Below are 19,684 nucleotides of genomic sequence, written 5' to 3'. Positions count from 1 at the left end.
GAAGCCTGCTCACACCTCTGGAACCAGAGAAGAACGGCGCTCTCGGCAAAAGCTAAATACTTGCATGTATTTCCCGCCTCCCCCCCCCCATTTCCAAGCCATCTCCAGTGGCTGAGTTCCCTGGGCCTGAGATACACACCATTGAGCGCCTAGAGCCATCCGTTCGGCCTTGATGAAGGAATAAATTTGCAACTAGGGGAAAAGATAATATGCAAGCTCCACTGACTGGGGGAGCTCAGGACAGAAGCAGCTCCTGTCCAGGCATAAACGGTCCATGGACTTTGAGTGCCTTTCCCCTCTGCATGGACCAGTGTGGGCCTATTTTAGGAGAATAGGCCCTTGTTGGCAAACTTGAACCATTTCAGCTACGTGGTGGAGAGGTGGGTGTTTGATGTTTGACATTGCTTTGCCTATTAAACAGGGTCCTCACCTACCCACATCAGGGCCCTAAGGACTAGTAGCTCCACCCAGGTCACACAGCCACCCATGATAGGGCTCCAAAGATAACTTGTACCACCCAGTCCTTACAACCAAAAACACTGGGTGCCCATGGCCCGTCTGCAGAACCCACCCACCTGTAGAATCTAAGGAACAGGGACACGCTTTCCTCAGAGACACACGGCGGATGATTCTCAGTCCCCTGCCTTATTCAGAGTGTGACCCCCTGCTGCAAACAGATACCGGTACCTACACCAATCACCCCTGCCCATCTAAGACTGTAGGACAAAGCCTGTACCATACACTTGATGATCAGCTACCTGGACACCTGAGCTGAATTCATACAAGAAAAGTGAATGGCCTCCTAGACTGATATGCCTGATAACAGCTCTAGCCATCTGGGGACAGGAGGTCAGAGCTCCAAAGGCGAAAATAATTAAGCCAGCTCACCCAAGCAACCCATTTGGGCAGATCAATACAAAACAAGGAAAGAAGCTACGACACAGTAAGCAAACATATAATAAACCAATACAATAACTTATAGATGGCTCAGAGACAATAGTCAATACCAAGACATATAAAGAAATAAACGATGATCGCTTCAACAAGCTCTCAAAACAAAGCATCCAGGGATCTTCTAGATGAAAGTGCATTCCTGGAATTACCAGAGGCAGAATACAAAAGATTAATATACAGAACCCTTCAAGACATCAGGAAGGAAATGAGGCAATACACAGAACAAGCCAAGGAACACACAGATAAAGCAAATGAACAAATTAAAAAGATTATTCAGGAAAATAATTAAAAATTTAATAAGCTGGAAAAATCCACAGACAGCAATCAGAAATTCAGAAGATTAACAATAAAATTACACAAGTAGACAATTTTTTAGACAACTCAGTAGAAAGTAAGAGAAGCAGAAACGAACAAGTGGAAGGCAGAATTTCTGAATTTGAAGATAAAGCACGTGGCACCAATATATTTGAAGAAAAATCAGATAAAAGAGTTAAAAAAAAAAATGAAGAAACCTTAAGAATCGCATGGGACTCTATCAAGAGAAATAACCTATGAGTGATTGGAGTACCTGAACAGGGAGGGATAACACAGAGAACTGTTGAAGATTTGTTGGCAGAAAACTTCCCTGATATCATGAAAGATGAGAAGATATCTATCCAAGATGCTCATCGAACTCCACGTAAGGTAGATCTTAAAAGAAAGTCACTGAGACATATTATAATCAAACTTGCAAAAACCAAAGATAAACAGAGAATTTTAAGAGCAGCTAGTGATAAACAAAAAGTCACCTACAAAGGAGAGCCAATAAAAATAAGCTTGGACTACTCAGACATGATGCAGGCAAGAAGGCAATGGGAAAACTTACATAAAAAATTGAAGTAAAAAAACTGCCAGCCAAGAATTATATATCCAGCAAAACTGTCAATCAAATATGAAGGTGGAATTGGGACATTTCCAGATAAACAGAAGTTTAGGGAATTTGAAAAAAACCAAACCAAAATTGCAAGAAATACTAATGGGAGCTCTTTGGTTAGAAAATCAGTAATATCAGGTATAAACTCAAGACTAGAACACTGGGCAGAGCAAACACGTGTCAACCCAGACAGGGATATCAAAACACTAAACCAACATTAAAAAAATGCTCAAAACAGGGTAACAGCGATGTTATTACATAAAAGAAGACAACATTAAAACAATAAAGAGGGACTAAGAAATGTAGTCACAGATCTTCCACATGGAGAAGATAAAGAGATATAAAGAAATAAAATTAGGTTTAAATTTACAAAAATATGGGTAAATAATAAGGTAACCACAAAGGAGACAAATTACACATCAAAATAAAATACAAAAAAAAAATAGACACTCAGAAGAAACAAAATCAACAACGACAAATATGAGGAAACAACAAAATCTATTCAGCACATAAAATTAAGTGGGAAAAAGAAACTGTCAACAACACACAAAAAAAGACATCAAAATGACAGCACTAAATTCATACCTATCCATAATTACCCTGAAGGTAAATGGACTACATGCACCAATAAAGACACAGAGTGGCAGAATGGATTAAAACACAAGATCCGTCTAGATGCTGCCTACAAGAGACACACCTTAGACTTAGACACACACACTAAAACTCAAAGGATGGAAAAAAAATATCTCAAGTAAACAACAATCAAAAAAGAGCAAGAGTGGCAATATTAGTTTCTGACGAAACAGACTTTCAAATCCATCAGCAAGGATAAGGAAGGACACCATATAATGATTAAAGGAACAATACACCAAGAAGATACAACCATATTAAATATTTATGCACCCAATGACAGGGCCGCAAGACACATAAAACAAACTTTATCACCATTGAAAAGTGAGATAGACAGCTCCACAATAATAGTAGGAGACTTCAACACACCACTTTTGGTGAAGGACAGGACATCCAGAAAGAACCTCAATAAAGACACGGAAGATGTAAATGCCACAATCAAACAACTTGACCTCACAGACATATACAGAACACTCCACCCAAAAGCAACCAAGTACACTTTCTTTTCTAGTGCACATGGAACATTTTCTAGAATAGACCACGTATTAGGTTATAAAGCAAGCCTTAGCAGCATCCAAAACACTGAAACATTACAAAGCATCTTCTCTGACCATAAGGCCATAAAAGTGGAAAAAAACAGCAGAAAACGCAGGGAAAAGAAATCAAATACTTGGAAACTGAACAATACTCTGCTCAAAAAAGACTGGGTTACAGAAGACATTAAGGATGGAATAAAGAAATTCACAGAATACAATGAGAATGAAAACACGTCCTATCAGAACCTTTGGAACACAGTGAAAGCAGTGCTCAGAGGTAAATTTATATCAATAAATGCACATATACTAAATGAAAGGGCCAAAATCAAAGAATTATCCTTACAACTTGAACAAATAGAAAGAGAGGAACAAAAGAAACCTGCAGGCAGGCACAAGAAGAAAACAAAAATTAGAGCAGAAGTAAATGAAACAGAAAAATAATTAAAAGAATTAACAAAGCTGGTTCTTTGAAAAAAATCAACAAAATCGATAAACCATTGGCCAAAATGACGAAAGAAAAACAGGAGAGGAAGCAAATAACCCGAATAAGAAATGAGAAGGGTGATATTACAACACACTCAACTGAAATAAAAAGAATCATATTGGATTACTATGAAAAACCGTACTCTAACAAATCTGAAAACCTAGAAGAAATGTACGAATTCCTAGAAACACACTACCTAACAAAACTAATACAAACAGAAGTAGAACAACTAAATAGATCCATAAAAAAAGAAGAGATTCAAAAGGTAATCAAAAAACACCCAAGAAAAATAATCCTGGCCTGGACAGCTTCACTGCTGAGTTCTACCACACATTCACAGAAGAGTTAACACCACTATCACAAAAGGTATTTCAGAGCATAGAAAAGGATGGAATTCTACCAAACTCATTCTATGAAGCCACCATATCTCTGATACCAAAACCAGCTAAAGACACCACTAAAAAAGAAAATTACAAACCTATATCCGTCATGAACACAGGTGCAAAAATCCTCAACAAAATTTTAGCCAAGAGAATTCAACAAAATATCAAAAAAATAATTTGCCATGACCAAATGGGATTCACACCATGTATGCAGGGATGGTTCAACATTAGAAAATCAATTAATGTAATCCATCATATAAATAAAAGAATCACATGATTTTATCAATTGATGCAGAAAAGGCATTTGACAAAGTTCAACACCCATGCATGATAAAAACTCTGAACAAAATACAAATAGAAGGGAAATTCCTCCACATAATAAAGGGCATTTATACAAAGCCAATAGCCAATGTCATCCTAAATGGAGAGAGCCTAGAAGCATTACCCTTGAGATTGGGAAGAAGACAAGGATGCCCTTTAACACCACTCTTACTCAACATTGTGCTGGACGTGCTACCCTGAGCAATTAGGCTAGATAAAGAAATAAAGGGCATCCAGATTGGCAAGGAAGAAGTAAAACTATCTCTATATGCAGATGACATGATCTTATACCCAGGAAACCCTAAAGAATCCTCAAGAAAACTACTGAAACTAATGAAAGAGTTCAGCAGACTATCAGGATATAATATAAACACACAAAAATCAGCTGGATTCCTCTACACCAACAAAAAGAACATCGAAGAGGAAATCACCAAATCAATACCAGTTACAGTAGCCCCCAAGAAGATCAAATACTTAGGAATAAATCTTACCAGAGATGTAAAAGACTTATACAAAGAAAACTACAGAACACTTCTGCAAGAAACCAAGAGAGACCTACACATATGGAAAAACATACCTTGCTCATGGACAGGAAGACAACATTATAAAAATGTCTATTACCAAAAGCGATGAATAGTATTAATGCAATTTCCATGCAAATTCCAACGACATTTTTTAATGAGATGGAGAAAGAAATTACCAACTTCATATGGAAGGGAAAGAGGCCCCGGATAATTAAAGCATTACTGAAAAAGAAGAACAAAGTGGGAGGCCTTATTCTACCTGATTTTAGAACCTATTATACCACCACATTAGTCAAAACAGCCTGGCTGATACAACAACAGATACATAGACCAATGGAACAGAACTGAGAATGCAGACATAAATCCATCCACATATGAGCGGCTGATATTTGACAAAGGCCCCCAAAAGAGTTTAATGGGGAAAAGACGGTCTTTTTAATAAATTATGCTGGCATAACTGGATATCCATCTGCAAAAAAAAAAAAAAATGAAACAAGACCCATACCTCACTCCATGCAGAATAACGAGCTCAAAATGGATCAAAAGACCTAAATATAAAATCTAAAATGATAAAGATCATCGAAGAAAAAATAAGGGCAATGTTAGGAGCCCTAATACATGGCATAAACAGTATACAAAACATTACTAAGAATGCAGAAGACAAACTAGATAACTGGGAGCTCCTAAAAATCCAACACCTATGCTCATCCAAAGACTTCACCAAAACGGTAAAAGACTACCTACAGACTGGGAAAAAGTTTTTAGCTATGACATTTCTGATCAGTGCCTGATCTCTAAAATCTACATGATACTGCAGAAACTCAACTACAAAAAGACAAATAACCCAGTTAAAAAATGGGCAAAAGATATGAACAGGCACTTCACTGAAGAAGACATTCAGGTAGCTAACAGATACATGAGGAATGCTCACGATCATTAATTATTAGAGAAATGCAAAACAAAACTACAATAAGATTTCATCTCACTCCAACAAGGGTGGCATTAATCCAAAAAAACACAAAATAGTAAATGTTGGAGAGGTTGTGGAGAGACTGGAACACTTATACACTGCTGGTAGGAATGTAAAATGCTAAAACAACTTTGGAAATCGATTTGGCACTTCCCTAAAAAACTAGAAATAGAACTACCATATGATCCAGTAATCCCACTCCTTGGAATATATCCTAGAGAAATAACAGCCTTTACAAGAACAGATATATGCACACCCATGTTTACTGCCGCACTGTTTACAATAGCAAAAAGATGGAAGCAACCAAGGTGTCCATCAATATATGAATGGATAAATAAATTATGGTATATTCGCACAATGGAATATTACACATTGATAAAGACCAGTGATGAATCTGTGAAACATTTCATAACATGGAGGAATCTGGAAGGCATTATGCTGAGTGAAATTAGTTCGTTGCAGAAAGACAAATATTGTATAAGACCCCTATTATAAGAACTTGAGAAATAGTTTAAAAAGAGAAGAAAAAATTCTTTGATGGTTACAAGCGGGGGGAGGGAAGGGGGGTGGGAGAGGGAAATTCACTAATTAGATAGTAAATAAGAACTAATTTAGGTGACAGGAAAGTCAACACAGAATACAGGCGAGGTCAGCACAACTGGACTAAATCAAAAGCCAAGAAGTTTCCTGAATAAACTGAAATGCTTCGAAGGCCAGCGTAGCAGGGGCAGGGGTTTGGGGACCATGGCTTCAGGGGACATCTAAGTCAACTGGCATAATAAAATCTATTAAGAAAACATTCTACACCCCACTTTGGAGAGTGGCGTCTGGGGTCTTAAACGCTAGCAAGCAGCCATCTAAGATCCATCAATAGGTCTCAACCCACCTGGATCAAAGGAAAATGAAGAACACCAAGGACACAAGGTAATTACGAGCCCAAGAGACAGAAAGGGCCACATAAACCAGAGACTACATCAGCCTGAGACCAGAAGAACTAGATGGTGTCTGGCTACAACCGATGACTGCCCTGACAGGGAACATAACAGAGAACCCCTGAGGGAGCAGGAGAGCAGTGGGATGTAGACCCCAAATTCTCATAAAAAGACCAGACTTAATAAGTCTGAGACTAGAAGGACCACAGTGCTCATGACCCCCAGACCTGTTGGCCCAGGACAGGAACCATTCCCAAAGCCAACTCTTCAGACATGGATTGGACTGGACAATGCGTTGGAGAGAGATGTTGGTGAGGAGTGAGCTTCTTGGATCAGGTGGACACTTGAGACTATGCTGGCATCTCCTGCCTAGTAGGGAGATGAGAGGGTGTTAGAAGCTGGCAAAACGGACATGAAAAGAGAGAATGGAGGGAGGGAGCGGGTTGTCTCATTAGGGGGAGGGTAACTGGGAGTATGTGGCAAGGTGCATGTGTTTTTATGAGAGAGAGAGACTGACTGGATTTGTAAACTTTCACTTCAAGCACAATAAAAATTATAAAACTCTTCACATTCCATATACAGGAAAAATAAAAACCTACGATAAACATACATCATTTCTCATAGGTACTCTGTAGTCTACATACTTCAACTAAAATAATCCTAATCCTAGGCTGCTAAGTAACAGAAAAGGATAAAACTTCCTCAAAACCCCGTTGCCATGGACTCATAGCAACCCTATAGGACAAAGCAGAAATGTCCCATAGGGTTTCCAAGGAGCAGCTCGTGGATTCAAACTGCTTGACCCATTGCTATCAAATAGATTCCGACTTATGGCGATCCCATATGTTGCAAAGCAGACCTGCTCCATAGGGTATTCTTGGCTGTAATCTTCACAGAAGTAAATTGCCAGGCCTTTCTTCCTTGGTACAACTGGGAGGGTTCAAATTGTCAACCTTTCAGTTAGGAGTCGAGTGCAAACGATGGGTGCCACTTGTTGCTGTTAGGTGCCATTGAGTCAGTTCTGACTCATAGCTACTCCATGCACTAGAGAACAAGATACTGCCTGGCCCTATGCCATCCTTACAATGGTTATCCTTGAGCTCACTGTTGCAGCCACTGTGTCAATCCACCCCGTTGAGGGTCTTCCTCTTTTCTGCAGACCCTGTACTCTGCCAAGTATGATGTCCCTCTCCAAGGACTGATCCCTCCTGACAACATGTCCAAAGTATGTAAGACGCAGGCTCCCCATCCTTGCTTCTAAGGAGCATTCTGGTTGCACTTCCTCCAAGACAGATTCGTTCATTCTTTTGGCAGTCCATGGTATATTCAATATTCTTCGCCAACACCACAATTCAAAGGCATTAATTCTTTCTTCTTTCTTATTCATCGCCCAGCTTTCACATGCATAGGAGGCGACTGAAAATGCCATGGCTTGGGTCAGGAGCACATTAGTCTTCGAGGTGACATCTTAGCTTTTCAACACTTTAAAGAGGTCCTTTGCAGCAGATTTACCCAATGTAATGCATCTTTTGATTTCCTGACTGCTGCTTCCGTGGTTGTTGATTGTGGATCTAAGTAAAATGAAATCCTTGATAGCTTCAATCTTTTCTCCATTTACCATTTTGCTCACTGGTCCAGTTGTGAGGATTTTTGTTTTCTCTATCTTGAGGTGCAATCCATACTGAAGGCTGTGGCCTTTGATCTTCATTAGTAAACGCTTCAAGTCTTTTTCGCTTTCAGCAAGCAACGTTGTGTCACCCGCATGAAGCAGGTCGTGAATGTCTTCCTCCAATCCTGATGCCCCAGCCTTCTTCATGCAGTCTAGCTTCTCTGATTACTTGCTCAGCATACAGACTGAACAGGTGTGGTAAAAGGATACTACCCTGACCCACACCTCTTCTGACTTTAAACCAATCAGTATCCCCTTGTTTTTTCCAAACAACTACCTCTTGATCTATATAACGGTTCCTTATGAGCACAATTAAGTGTTCTGGAATTCCCATTCTTCGCAATGTTATCCATAATTTGTTATGATCCACATGGTTGAATACCTTCGCATAGTCAATAAATCACAGGTAAACATCCTTCTGGTATTCTCTGCTTTCAGCCAGGATCCATCTGACATCAGCAATGATATCCCTGGTTCCATGTCCTCTTCTGAAACCAGCCTGAATTTCTGGCAGTTCCCTGTCGATACACTGCTGCAGCCTTTTTGAATGACCTTCAGCAAAATTTTGCTTGCATGTGATATTAATGACATTGTTCTATACTTCCCACATTTGGTTGGATCACCTTTCTTGGGAATAGGCATAAATATGGATCTCTTCTAGTCAGTTGGCCAGGAAGCTGTCTTCCATATTTCTTGGCATAGATGAGTGAGCACCTCTAGCGCTGCATCTGTTTGTTTAAACATCTCAATTGATAGTCCATGAATTCCTGGAGCCTTGTTTTTCACCAACGACTTCAGAGCAGCTTGGACTTCTTCCTTCAGTACCATTGGTTCCTGATCATATGCCACCTCTTGAAATGGCTGAACATCGACCAATTCTTTGTGGTATAATGACTCTGTATTCCATCTTCTTTTGACGCTTCCTGCATCATTTCATATTTTCCCCATAGAATCCTGCACTATTGCGACCCGAGGCTTGAATTTTTTCTTCAGTTCCTTCAGCTTGAGAAACGTCAAGCATGTTCTTCCCTTTTGGTTTCCTGTCTCCAGCTCCTTATACATATCATTATAATACTTTACTTTGTCTTCTCGAGAAGCCTTTTGAAATCTTCTGTTCAGTTCTTTTACTTCATCAATTCTTCCTTTTGCTTTAGTTGCTCAACGTTCGTGAGCAAGTTTCAGAGTCTCCTCTGACATCTAGGTCTTTTCTTTCTTTCCTGTCTTTTCAATGACCTTTTGCTTTCTTCGTGGATGATGTCCTTGATGTCATTCCGCAACTCGTCTGGTCTTCAGTCACTAGTGTTCAACGCATCAAATCTGTTCTTGAGATGGTCTCTAAATTCAGGTGGGATATACTCAAGGTTGTATTTTGCCTCTCGTGGACTTGCTCTGATTTTCTTCAGTTTCAGCTTGAACTTGCATAGGAGCAATTGATGGTCTGTTACACAGTCAGTCTCTGGCCTTGTACTGACTGATGATATTGAGCTTTTCCATCATCTTTCTACAGATATAGTTGATTTGATTCCGTTGTGTTCCATCTGCTGAGGTCCATGTGTATGGTTGCCGTTTATGTTGGGGAAAGAAGGTATTCGCAGTGAAGAAATTGTTGGTCTCGAAAAATTCTATCATCTGATCTCTGGCATTTTTTCTATCACCAAGGCCATGTTTTCCAGCTACCAATCCTTCTTCTTTGTTTCCATGTTTCGCATTCCAATCACCAGTAATTACCAATGCATCTTGACTACATGTTCGATCAATTTCAGACTTCAGCAGCTGATAAAAATCTATTTCTTCATCTTTGGCCTCAGTGGTTGTTGTGTAAATTTGAATAATATTCGTATTAACTGGTCTTCCTTGTAGGCGTAGGGATATTATCCTAACACTGACAGCATTGTACTTCAGGATAGATCTTGAAATGTTCTTTTTGACTGAATGCAACACCATCCCTCTTCAAGTTGCATTCCCAGCATAGTAGACTATATGACAGTCCAGTTCGAAATGGCCAATACCAGTCCGTTTCAGCTCACTAACGCCTAGGACAGCGATGTTTTTATGTTCCATTTCAATTTTTGACAATTTCCAATTTTCCTAGATTCACACTTTGTACATTCCAGGTTCTGATTATTAATGGATGTTTGCAGCTGTTTCTTCTCATTTTGAGTCATGCCACATCAGGAAATGAACATTCCAAAAGCTTTACTCTGTGCATATCATTAAGGCTGACTCTACTTTGAGGAGACAGCTCTTCCCCTGTGTTTTAAGTGCCTTCTAACCTGGGGGGCTCATCTTCCAGCACTATATCAGAAAATATGCTGCTGCTATTCCTGAGGTTTTCACTGGCTAATGCTTTTCAGAAGTAGACTGCTGGGTCCTTCTTCCTAGTCTGTCTTAGTCTGGAAGCTCAGCTGAAACCTGTTCTCAATGGGTGACCCTGCTGGTATCTGAATACCGGTGGCATAGCTTCCAACATCACAGCATCACGCAAGCCTCCACGGTATGACAAACGCAGACACGTGGGGGTTGTGCCACCTAGGTACGTCTCTAGCTGTTAATATAAGGAGCCCTAGTGGTGCAATGATTAAGCGTTTCGGCTGCTAAACAAAAGGTCATGGTTCAATCCTACGAATGGCTCTGTGGGAGAAAAGACCTGCAAACTATTCCCATAAAGATCATAACCTCGCAAACCCTATGGGGCAGTTCTACTCTGTCCTATAGGGTTACTATGAGTCAGAATCAACTTAATGACACACAACCACCACCTATTAATATAGTAACCGTATCTACCCCATAACATTGTTTTGGTATTAAATTAGATAAGGCATAAAAAGCATTTAATGCAGAGTGATATCAGAAAGGCAGCAGAGTAGTAAACTACATGCTCCCACCCCACCATACAAACAAAAAAAAAAAGCAGAAACTGTGAGAATTTTGTCGCAACACTGGAAAAACACAGTTTTTCACCAATCAAACAAATGCTATATCAAGAAAAAGGCAACTTTAAAACAGTAGGTAAGCTCTGTGGCTTTTTTTCTTATCTCCCCTGCCCCGCCGAGCACTTAAAGGATATGGTCAGCATTCCCAGTGTGGTACCCTAATTGCTGGTTCTGGAGAGTGAAAAGAAGATTTTATTAAAAAATTATGAAGTTTCTCAGTTCTAATCTGGGTGGCTACATAAAGGATTGAAGCAAGGAGCTTTTGGGGTGGGGGCGGGGTCAGGAAAGTGGCAGGCACTTCCTGAACACTGTAAGGCAAACAGGCAACCTGTAGCCGCCTGAGACAGTGCAATTGAAATATACATCAGATTGTCTAAGAACTGGGAGGAAAAACCTGGGAGAGAGTTTCTTTGAGAAATAAGGGCATTTAAAAAAAAAAAAAAAGTATACTTTTTTTATATATATATAAAGGGGATTTAGAAAGTCCAGGGCAATTTGTATACCCAGAAAAGACCCGATAAGCTTTCGCTTTGGACTGATCGTTAGGCTCAGTGTAAGCCTGGCTAAGAGCTGAATGTAGGTGCCAGCACAGAGCCAATCTACACAGACTGAAAAAGATACTTGTCTTCTGTTGTTTTTGTTTTTTCTTTTAACTCCTGGCGTTCAAAGAAACCTGACAAAACACTGGCTGAACACAAACTAAAAGAATACAAACTTCAGTGACCATACACCTCAAGAAACACAAGCTTTGCAAAAAAAGTTTGAAAAAGTCACTAAACCAGTAGACTAGTACAGTCTTCAACAATCCAAAAGGGGGAAAAAAAGGAGAGAGGGGGCAAAAAGCAAATCCTGAGGTACAGCAAGAAGTCAATTTCCAGAGTTTCCACACTATGATATTCAAATGACTAGCTGTCAACAAAAAATCAGTAAAGTTACCAAGCTACCAATGGGGAAAGCATCATCTCTTCAACAAATGATGCTGGGACACCTGGATATCTATATGCAGAATACTGAATCTGGACCTTTAAAATTTAAAAAACAAAAATTTTTTTAAAGAAAACGTAGGGGTAAATCTTCATGACCTTGGATTTGATGATGATTCTTAGATACAACACCAAAAGCAAGAGCAACAAGAACAAAAAATAGATACACTGCACCAGATCAAAATTAAAACCTTTTCTGTATCAATGGACATTATCAAGAAAGTGAAAAGACAACCTACAGAATGAGAGGAAATGTCTGAAATCATATATCTGATAAGGGTTTGTCATGGATTGAATTGTGTCCCCCCAAGATATGTATCAACTCAGCTGGGCCACAATTCTAGTACTGTCCACCATTCTGTCATCTGGCGTGATTTTCCCATGTGTTGTAAACCTATCTCCATGTTGTTAATGAGGCAGGATTAGATGCAGTTATGTTAACGACACAGGACTCAATCTACAAGATTAGGTTATGTCTTAAGTCAATCTCTTTTGAGATATAAAAAACAGAATCAAGCAGAAAGAAAGGGGGACCTCACACCACCAAGAATGCAGGTCCAAGAGGGGAACCCATCCTTTGGACCTGAGGTTCCTGTGCTGAAAAACTCCTGTTGTAGTTGTTGTTAGGTGCCACCGAGTCGGTTTCGGTTCCAACTCATAGCAACCCTATGGAAACAGAATGAAACACTGTCCAGTCCTGCGCCATCCTCACAATCCTTGTTATGCTTGAAACCACTGCTGCCGCCACTGTGCCAATCTAACTGTTGAGAGTCTTCCTCTTTTCTGCTGACCCTCGACTTTACCAAGCATGACGTCCTTCTTCAGAGACTGGTCCCTCCTAATAATATGTTTAAAGTATGTGAGACGAAGTCTCCTCATCCTTGCTTCTAAGGAGCATTCTGGCTGTATTTCTTCCAAGACAGATTCGCTTGTTCTTTTGGCAATTCATGGGATAGGCAATATTCTTCACCAACACCACAACTAAAAGGCATCAATTCTTCTTCGATCTTCCCTATTTATTGTTCAGTTTTTGCATGCATACGAGGTGACTGAAAATACCATGGATTGGGTCAGGTAAACCTTAGTCCTCAAAGTGACATCTTTGTTTTTTAACACTTTAAAAAAGGTCTTTCGCAGCAGATTGTCCAATGCAATGCGTCTTTTGATTTCTTGACTACTGTGTCCATGGGTGTTGATTGTGGATTCAAGTAAAGTGAAATCCTTGATGACTTCAATCTTTTCTCCATTTATCAGGATGCTACTTATTGGTCCAGTTGTGAGGATTTTTGTTATCTTTATGTTGAGGTGTAATCCATACTGAAGCCTGTAGTCTTTGATCTTCATCAGTAAGTGCTTGAAGTCCTTTTCACTTTCAGCAAAGCAAGGTTGTGTCATCTGCATAACACAGGTTGTTAATGAGTCTCCCTCCAATCCTGATGCCCATTCTTCTTCATACAGTTCAGCTTCTCTGATTATTTGCTCAGCATATAGAATGAATATATATGATGAAAGGTTACAACCCCGATACACACCTTTCCTGACTTTAAACCACGCAGTATCCCCTTGTTCTGTTCAAACAACTGCCTCTTGATCTATGACAGGTTCCTCATGAACACAATGAAGTGTTCTGGAATTTCCACTCCTCCCAACGTTATCCATAATTTGTTATGATGCACAAAACCGAATGCTTTTGCGCAGTCAATAAAACACAGGTAAACATCTTTCTGTCATTCTCTGATTTCAGCCATGATCCATCTGACATCAGCGATGATATCCCTGGCTCCACATCCTCTTCTGAATCTGGCCTGAATTTCTGGCAGTTCCCTGTCGATGTGCTGCTGTAACCGCTTTTGAATGATCTTCAGCAAAATTTTACGTGTGTGTGCCATACTAATGATATTGTTCAATAATTTCTGCATTCAGTTGGATCACCTTTCTTTAGAATAGGCATAAATATGGTTCTCTTGCAGTCTTCCAGGTAGCTGTCTTTCAAATTTCTTGGCACAGACGAGTAAGCACTTCCAGTACTGCATCAGTTTGTTGAAATATCTCAACTGGTATTCCTTCAATTTCTGGAGACTTGTTTTTTGCCAGTGTCTTCAGTGCTGCTTGGACCTCTTCCTTCAGTACCAACGATTCCTGATCATATTCCAGCTCCTGAAATGATTGAACATCGAACAGTTCTTTTTGGTACAGTGACTCTGTGTATTCATTTCATCTTCTTTTAATGCTTCCTGCGTCGTTCAGTATTTTGCCCGTAGGATCCTTCAATACTGCAACTCGAGATTCGAATTTTTTCTTCAGTTCTTTCAGATTGAGAATTACCAAGTATGTTCTTCCCTTTTGGTTTTCTAACCCTTACACATTGTCATTATAATACTTCACTTCGTCTTCTCAAGCTGCCCTTTGAAATCTTCTGTTCAGCTCTTTATTTCATCATTTCTTCCACTTGCTTTAGCTACTCAACGTTCAAAAGCAAGCTTCAGAGCTCTTCTGACATCGATTTCAGAGTCTCTTCTGACATCCATCTGGTGGCACAGCTCTCAGTATCACAGCAACACAAAAGCCCCCACAATATGACAAAATGACAGATGCGTGGCGGAAAGAGAAGTTCCTTGGGCAGGAGATGATTGATGACAAGGACCTTCCCCCAGGGGTGACAGAGAGAGAGAAAGCCTTCCCCTGGAGCTGACGCCCTGAATTCGTACTTCTGGCCTCCTAAACTGTGAGAGGATAAGCTTGTTTGTTAAAGCCCTCCACTTGTATTTCTGTTATAGCAGCACTAGATAACTAAGACAGGGTTTAATATCCAGTATACACAAAAAACTCCTACAACTTAACAACAAGACAACCCAATTAAAAACTGGACCAAAAGGAATAGACATTTTTCACATGAGTAAATGTTCAACATCATTTAGAAAATGCAAATAAAAACCACAATGAGATACCATTTCATACCCACTTTTTCAGGATATTACTGAAGCCCTGGTGGCATAGTGGTTAAGGGCTCAGGCAACTAATCAAAAGGTTGGCAGTTCTGATCTACAAGTCACTCCCTGGAAACCTTAGAGGGCAGTTCTGCTCTATTCTGTAAGGTTGCTATGAGTCAGAATCGACTTGACAGCAATTTTTTTTTTTTTGGTAGGATATTACCAAAAAAAGGAAAATAAAAAGTGTTCTCCAGGATATGGAAAAACTAGAAACCTTGTATTTTGCTGGTGAGAATGTAAAATGGTGTATGTAGCCCTATGGAAAAGTCTGGCAGTTCCTCAAAAAGTTAAACATAGAATTACCATTTGACATAGTGATTCCACACCTAGCTTCGTATTCAAAGGAACTGAAAGCAGGGATTCAAACAGACTCTTGTACATCAATGTCTGCAGCAGCATTATCTGCAATAGTGAAAGGTAGAAACATTCCAATTGTCCATCAACAGATGAATGGATGAATAAAACATGGTACATCCAAACAATGGAGTATTATTTAGCCATAAAAAAATAAAGTTTTGATATATGCAACAACATGGATGACCCCTCAGAAAACACTATGTTCAGTGAAATACACCAAACACAAAAGGACAAATATCGGATGATTCTACTTATGTGAAATATCTAGAATATGCAAATTCACAGGGACAAAAAGTAGATTAGAGGTTACCAGGGGACAGAGGGAGGGAAGATGGGGAGTTATTACCCAATGAATTCAAAGTTTCTGTTTGGGGTGCTGAATAGGAACTGGCTCAGATAAAAATGACTGTAAAGCCTTATGAAAATTACAAGACAATTTCGAAGTATAATAACAAAGAAGGATTTGCTCAACAGTTTTGAAACATAAAATATAACAAAAGGAGAGAAAAAGTGACTGGGTATGGTGACTACTTGGCAATAACAGGTATTCAATAAATGTCACTTCCTTGTTTCTCAGTCCTTTTCAACTACTACCGTAGTGAAATTTATACGTGTCAGTTTTGTTATATTTGCCAATAATTTATTTCTCTATATTTTAATAAAGCCAGAAAAATAAAATTCATCTTTGATACCAAATGGGGGGGGGCTGCTTAGTGCTCAGTCATAAATCAGAGCATAATACATCATCATCTAAAAAAAAAAAGGTAGTAAGTTCTCAATAAATAGCAGCTTACATTTATCATTATCACCATCCCAAAAACCAGAAGTTGGGAAAGGAAGTAAACAAGTTACTATAAGGATATTAAAAGATTTCTTTACCAATGGTGGGCGGGAAGTGGGGGTGGAACTATACAGTTTTAGTTTATACCTGAAGTAGTGTAATGTTGTTTGGGTAGCCTGTGATAAGTTAAAGATATATATTTTAAATCCTAGATCAACCATTTAAAAAAAGAGAAATACAGCTAATAAATCAATAAAGGAGATAAAATAGAACACTAAAAATAATAGCTAATAAGTCAATAAAGGAGAAAAAAAAAGATTTCTTTACATTTTGGCAAAATTAACAACATGTATATACTCCTCAAACCAAGCAAGAGAGTTAAAGCATCAGTAATGCTGAAGTTACCACTATCCAGGACTCCTACAAACGGCCAAGTGTGGGTGAATTTTCAACAATCAAATAAAAGCTTCACTAATAAGACACTTTATCAACATTTTACTTGTTATTCCAAAGACTCAAAAATATTTCCTATCTTCAAAAACATTATATATTTCTTTCCTTACATTTCAAGGGAGAGTTAGCAGACATTCCTCTACTCCCTACTCCCCCTCACAACACAAAACAAAGGAGTTAAGACCATTTAAAAGATATTGTTATCTTCCAGCCCCATTGTGCCATCTTGAAAATTTCTATAACAGTTGTACTCAAAAAATAATAAACAATAAAAACAAACCCAAGTAAACAAACAAGCAGAAAAATTCTTATGCTTAAATGAATCTACAAAGTGAGGGACTCCCAATAAAAGAATTAACAAATATAAGATGAGAAGTAAAGCAAAAATACTGGTAAGAATTTTTAATTTAAAAACTGCAATCTCTCAAAGGATCTTAAAGAAAACCAAGAAATCCCCAAATGGAGAGGTGACTAAACATCCATGAACACTCACCCAACCATTGGTAGGAGACCTCTTGGAGACCGAGATGCTTGAATTAGCTGAAATAGTACCAAGTTTTTACTGATTACTCTTAATAGGGCAATGGAGCACAGGTTAACTCCACACTATCAAAAAATTGAAGTCATTATTACAGGTAATTCTAGCTACTACCATTACAACTGACTCGAAGGAAAAGGCAATTCAGTAATGAGTTCTAAGGTAAACAAAACTTACTGTGTGCATGTGTGTAAATGTGTATATTTCTTCCTGTTCTCATAATGATGTAAGTCCTATGGCATAATTCTTCAAGTATAACTATACTGACAATAAAATTTTCTAAATTAATAAAAGTATTATAAATTTCTTTTCAAAATCATGTAAAATATTTCAATAATGGTTCAAATCAATGTTTCCAAAAAAAGAATTTTTTCTTTTACAATAATACCAATTTTTCAACATGAATATTGTAATTCCTTCAGTAATACACTGGATAAGGTTTTCAGTCCCTCGCACTTAAAAAAAAAAAAAATACAGTTCTTAAGTTCAGATTCTTTAATTATACTAATGATTGTCTTAACCAGACGATTCTCACATTTCAATACATAAAAGAACTCATGTGTAAATAAAACTCATTCCAAAAGGCAAGGACTACTTAAAACCTTATTAATGATTAAAACCTGAAAGTTCCCAACAATTTAATAAAAAAAAAAATCAGATGATACCCAATCCAAAGAATTTGAGGAAGGCAGAGTCAACACCTATATGAAAATATGGTAACGTTTTTCTCCAACTCTAGAAGCTGGGAGGTTGGATGATTTTTTTCTCCCAACTAATTCCAAAGGTCTATGTCGTAAAAATTAAGACACTTTACTACCACAGGAATGGTGAATAACAAGTGGCAAAGGTATAAAAACTGCTTCTGCCTGATATATATGTGCCAAGTAGGATAACAAATGAAACAAGCCCTATTTGGTTTGAATAGTTGAGACAGACAGGAAGCAAAAGAACACTGACTTTTTAATGTAAAGTAAGCCTATTCAAAGCACAAAATAATCAAACAGCAAGCCACTAAATATGCTCCAACTTGACTGACGAATGACTTAACTGTTACATATTTAAAGATAACCACATAGTATCATATATCCCTGAACTGATAATCTGTAGTGCCCTTCCTCTTCTTATTCACACATCAGAACAGGATACATGACTCATATATAAATGTACACACACACACAAATACATATATACATACGTATACATATATATATGTATGTGTGTGTCTTACCTATCCAGATGTAACTGCTTTTTAATGCGACTATAATATTAGTTACTGAACACTTAAGTGATGTATGCCATATTAGCGGAGTGAGATGAACTGGATTATAAAATTTTTAGTGGATACAGAGAACTAAGATTTTTACTACATACCACATTTTCTACAGAAAGAATATTCCACATATTCTTCAACAAAGAAAAGAACTCAGTGAACTTAGTTTCAACAATCAATATAAAATTCTGTTGATTTCCCATGATGAAAAACTGACTTCCATCAATTTTGCTCTGAACAGCTAATACATCAATTTTGATGCTTGTTTCATAATAAATGCTATAATTATAAATGAACAAATAAAAAAGATCATTTCACAAAATAAAATTTAATGACCAGAAAACAAATATTACAACAAATTACTATATTTTCTGTTTGGATAGATCTTTCATCTCTTACATGTTATAACTAAAAACATTTTCTATTCTCTGCTCTTAGAAATTCTTCAATGATTTCACCACAAGTAAGCAGCCGAACAATATCCACTTCCATACATAGTAAGGATAATGAATCAAGTATTTCTTGAATCACTGCTACATGCTGAAGGTTTCTGAGTCTCGTTAGGGACGAAAATGATTGTTCTGTTGTGCAGTTTGTGATCATTAGCTAGGAATATGCGTAAAGTAATTTCAACCTCAGGAAATGTGCACTGTATATTACCTTCTATTACAGAATCATACATCCTACGTGAGTAAAACCTGTCTTCCCTGAATCTGTAAACTTAGTTCTCAAGTAAAAATGAAATTGTTGCACTTCTCCATAAAGGTTTGTATTGAAGTCATCAGGATAAGCCTGCACTAATTTCTTGGATGTCTTCATGTATTCCACACTGTTTAAGAATGAAAAATCTATATGAAAGAAGTTCATACACTTTTGTCCTTCTTTTCATCCAAGATTCAAGTCTGTCAGTGGTAGTGTAGCACGTGGTTATACAAAATTCATCTCTGCCACTCAATCATATTTCTGGAGCACTTTCGTCATTTATTTGTTTCTTTCTAATGGTTTTGCGATGATGAACTGCTTGATAATCAGTATTTGGCAGTGTTTTTTTCGTTGTATTTTC

The 19,684-nt window shown here is 38.2% G+C and overlaps 1 protein-coding gene across 39 annotated transcripts in view; it reads right to left on the bottom strand.

Moving 5' to 3' along the window:
• LCORL (ligand dependent nuclear receptor corepressor like) overlaps window positions 1–19,684 on the bottom strand; it is a 216,767-nt gene that overhangs the window by 116,167 nt on the left and 80,916 nt on the right. The window contains exons 5-7 of one of the 39 annotated variants that reach the window (XM_064286039.1): window positions 17,307–17,353; window positions 15,526–15,624; window positions 93–11,420 (exon numbers count right to left, since the gene is read on the bottom strand). The exons of 36 other annotated variants lie outside the window; for them this stretch is intronic. In XM_064286039.1, the coding sequence (XP_064142109.1) occupies window positions 11,373–11,420; window positions 15,526–15,624; window positions 17,307–17,353 (194 nt within the window). In that variant the 3' untranslated portion in view covers window positions 93–11,372. Of the gene's footprint in view, window positions 1–92; window positions 15,625–17,306; window positions 17,354–19,684 lie in introns of those variants that run through there. 2 more of the 39 variants (XM_064286040.1, XM_064286042.1) reach the window with 2 other exon arrangements.

The sequence above is a fragment of the Loxodonta africana genome, chromosome 5, assembly GCF_030014295.1.
Source record: "Loxodonta africana isolate mLoxAfr1 chromosome 5, mLoxAfr1.hap2, whole genome shotgun sequence".
In the NCBI taxonomy this organism is placed as follows: Eukaryota; Metazoa; Chordata; class Mammalia; order Proboscidea; family Elephantidae; genus Loxodonta; species Loxodonta africana.
This window is presented reverse-complemented; position numbering and strand designations above follow the sequence as displayed.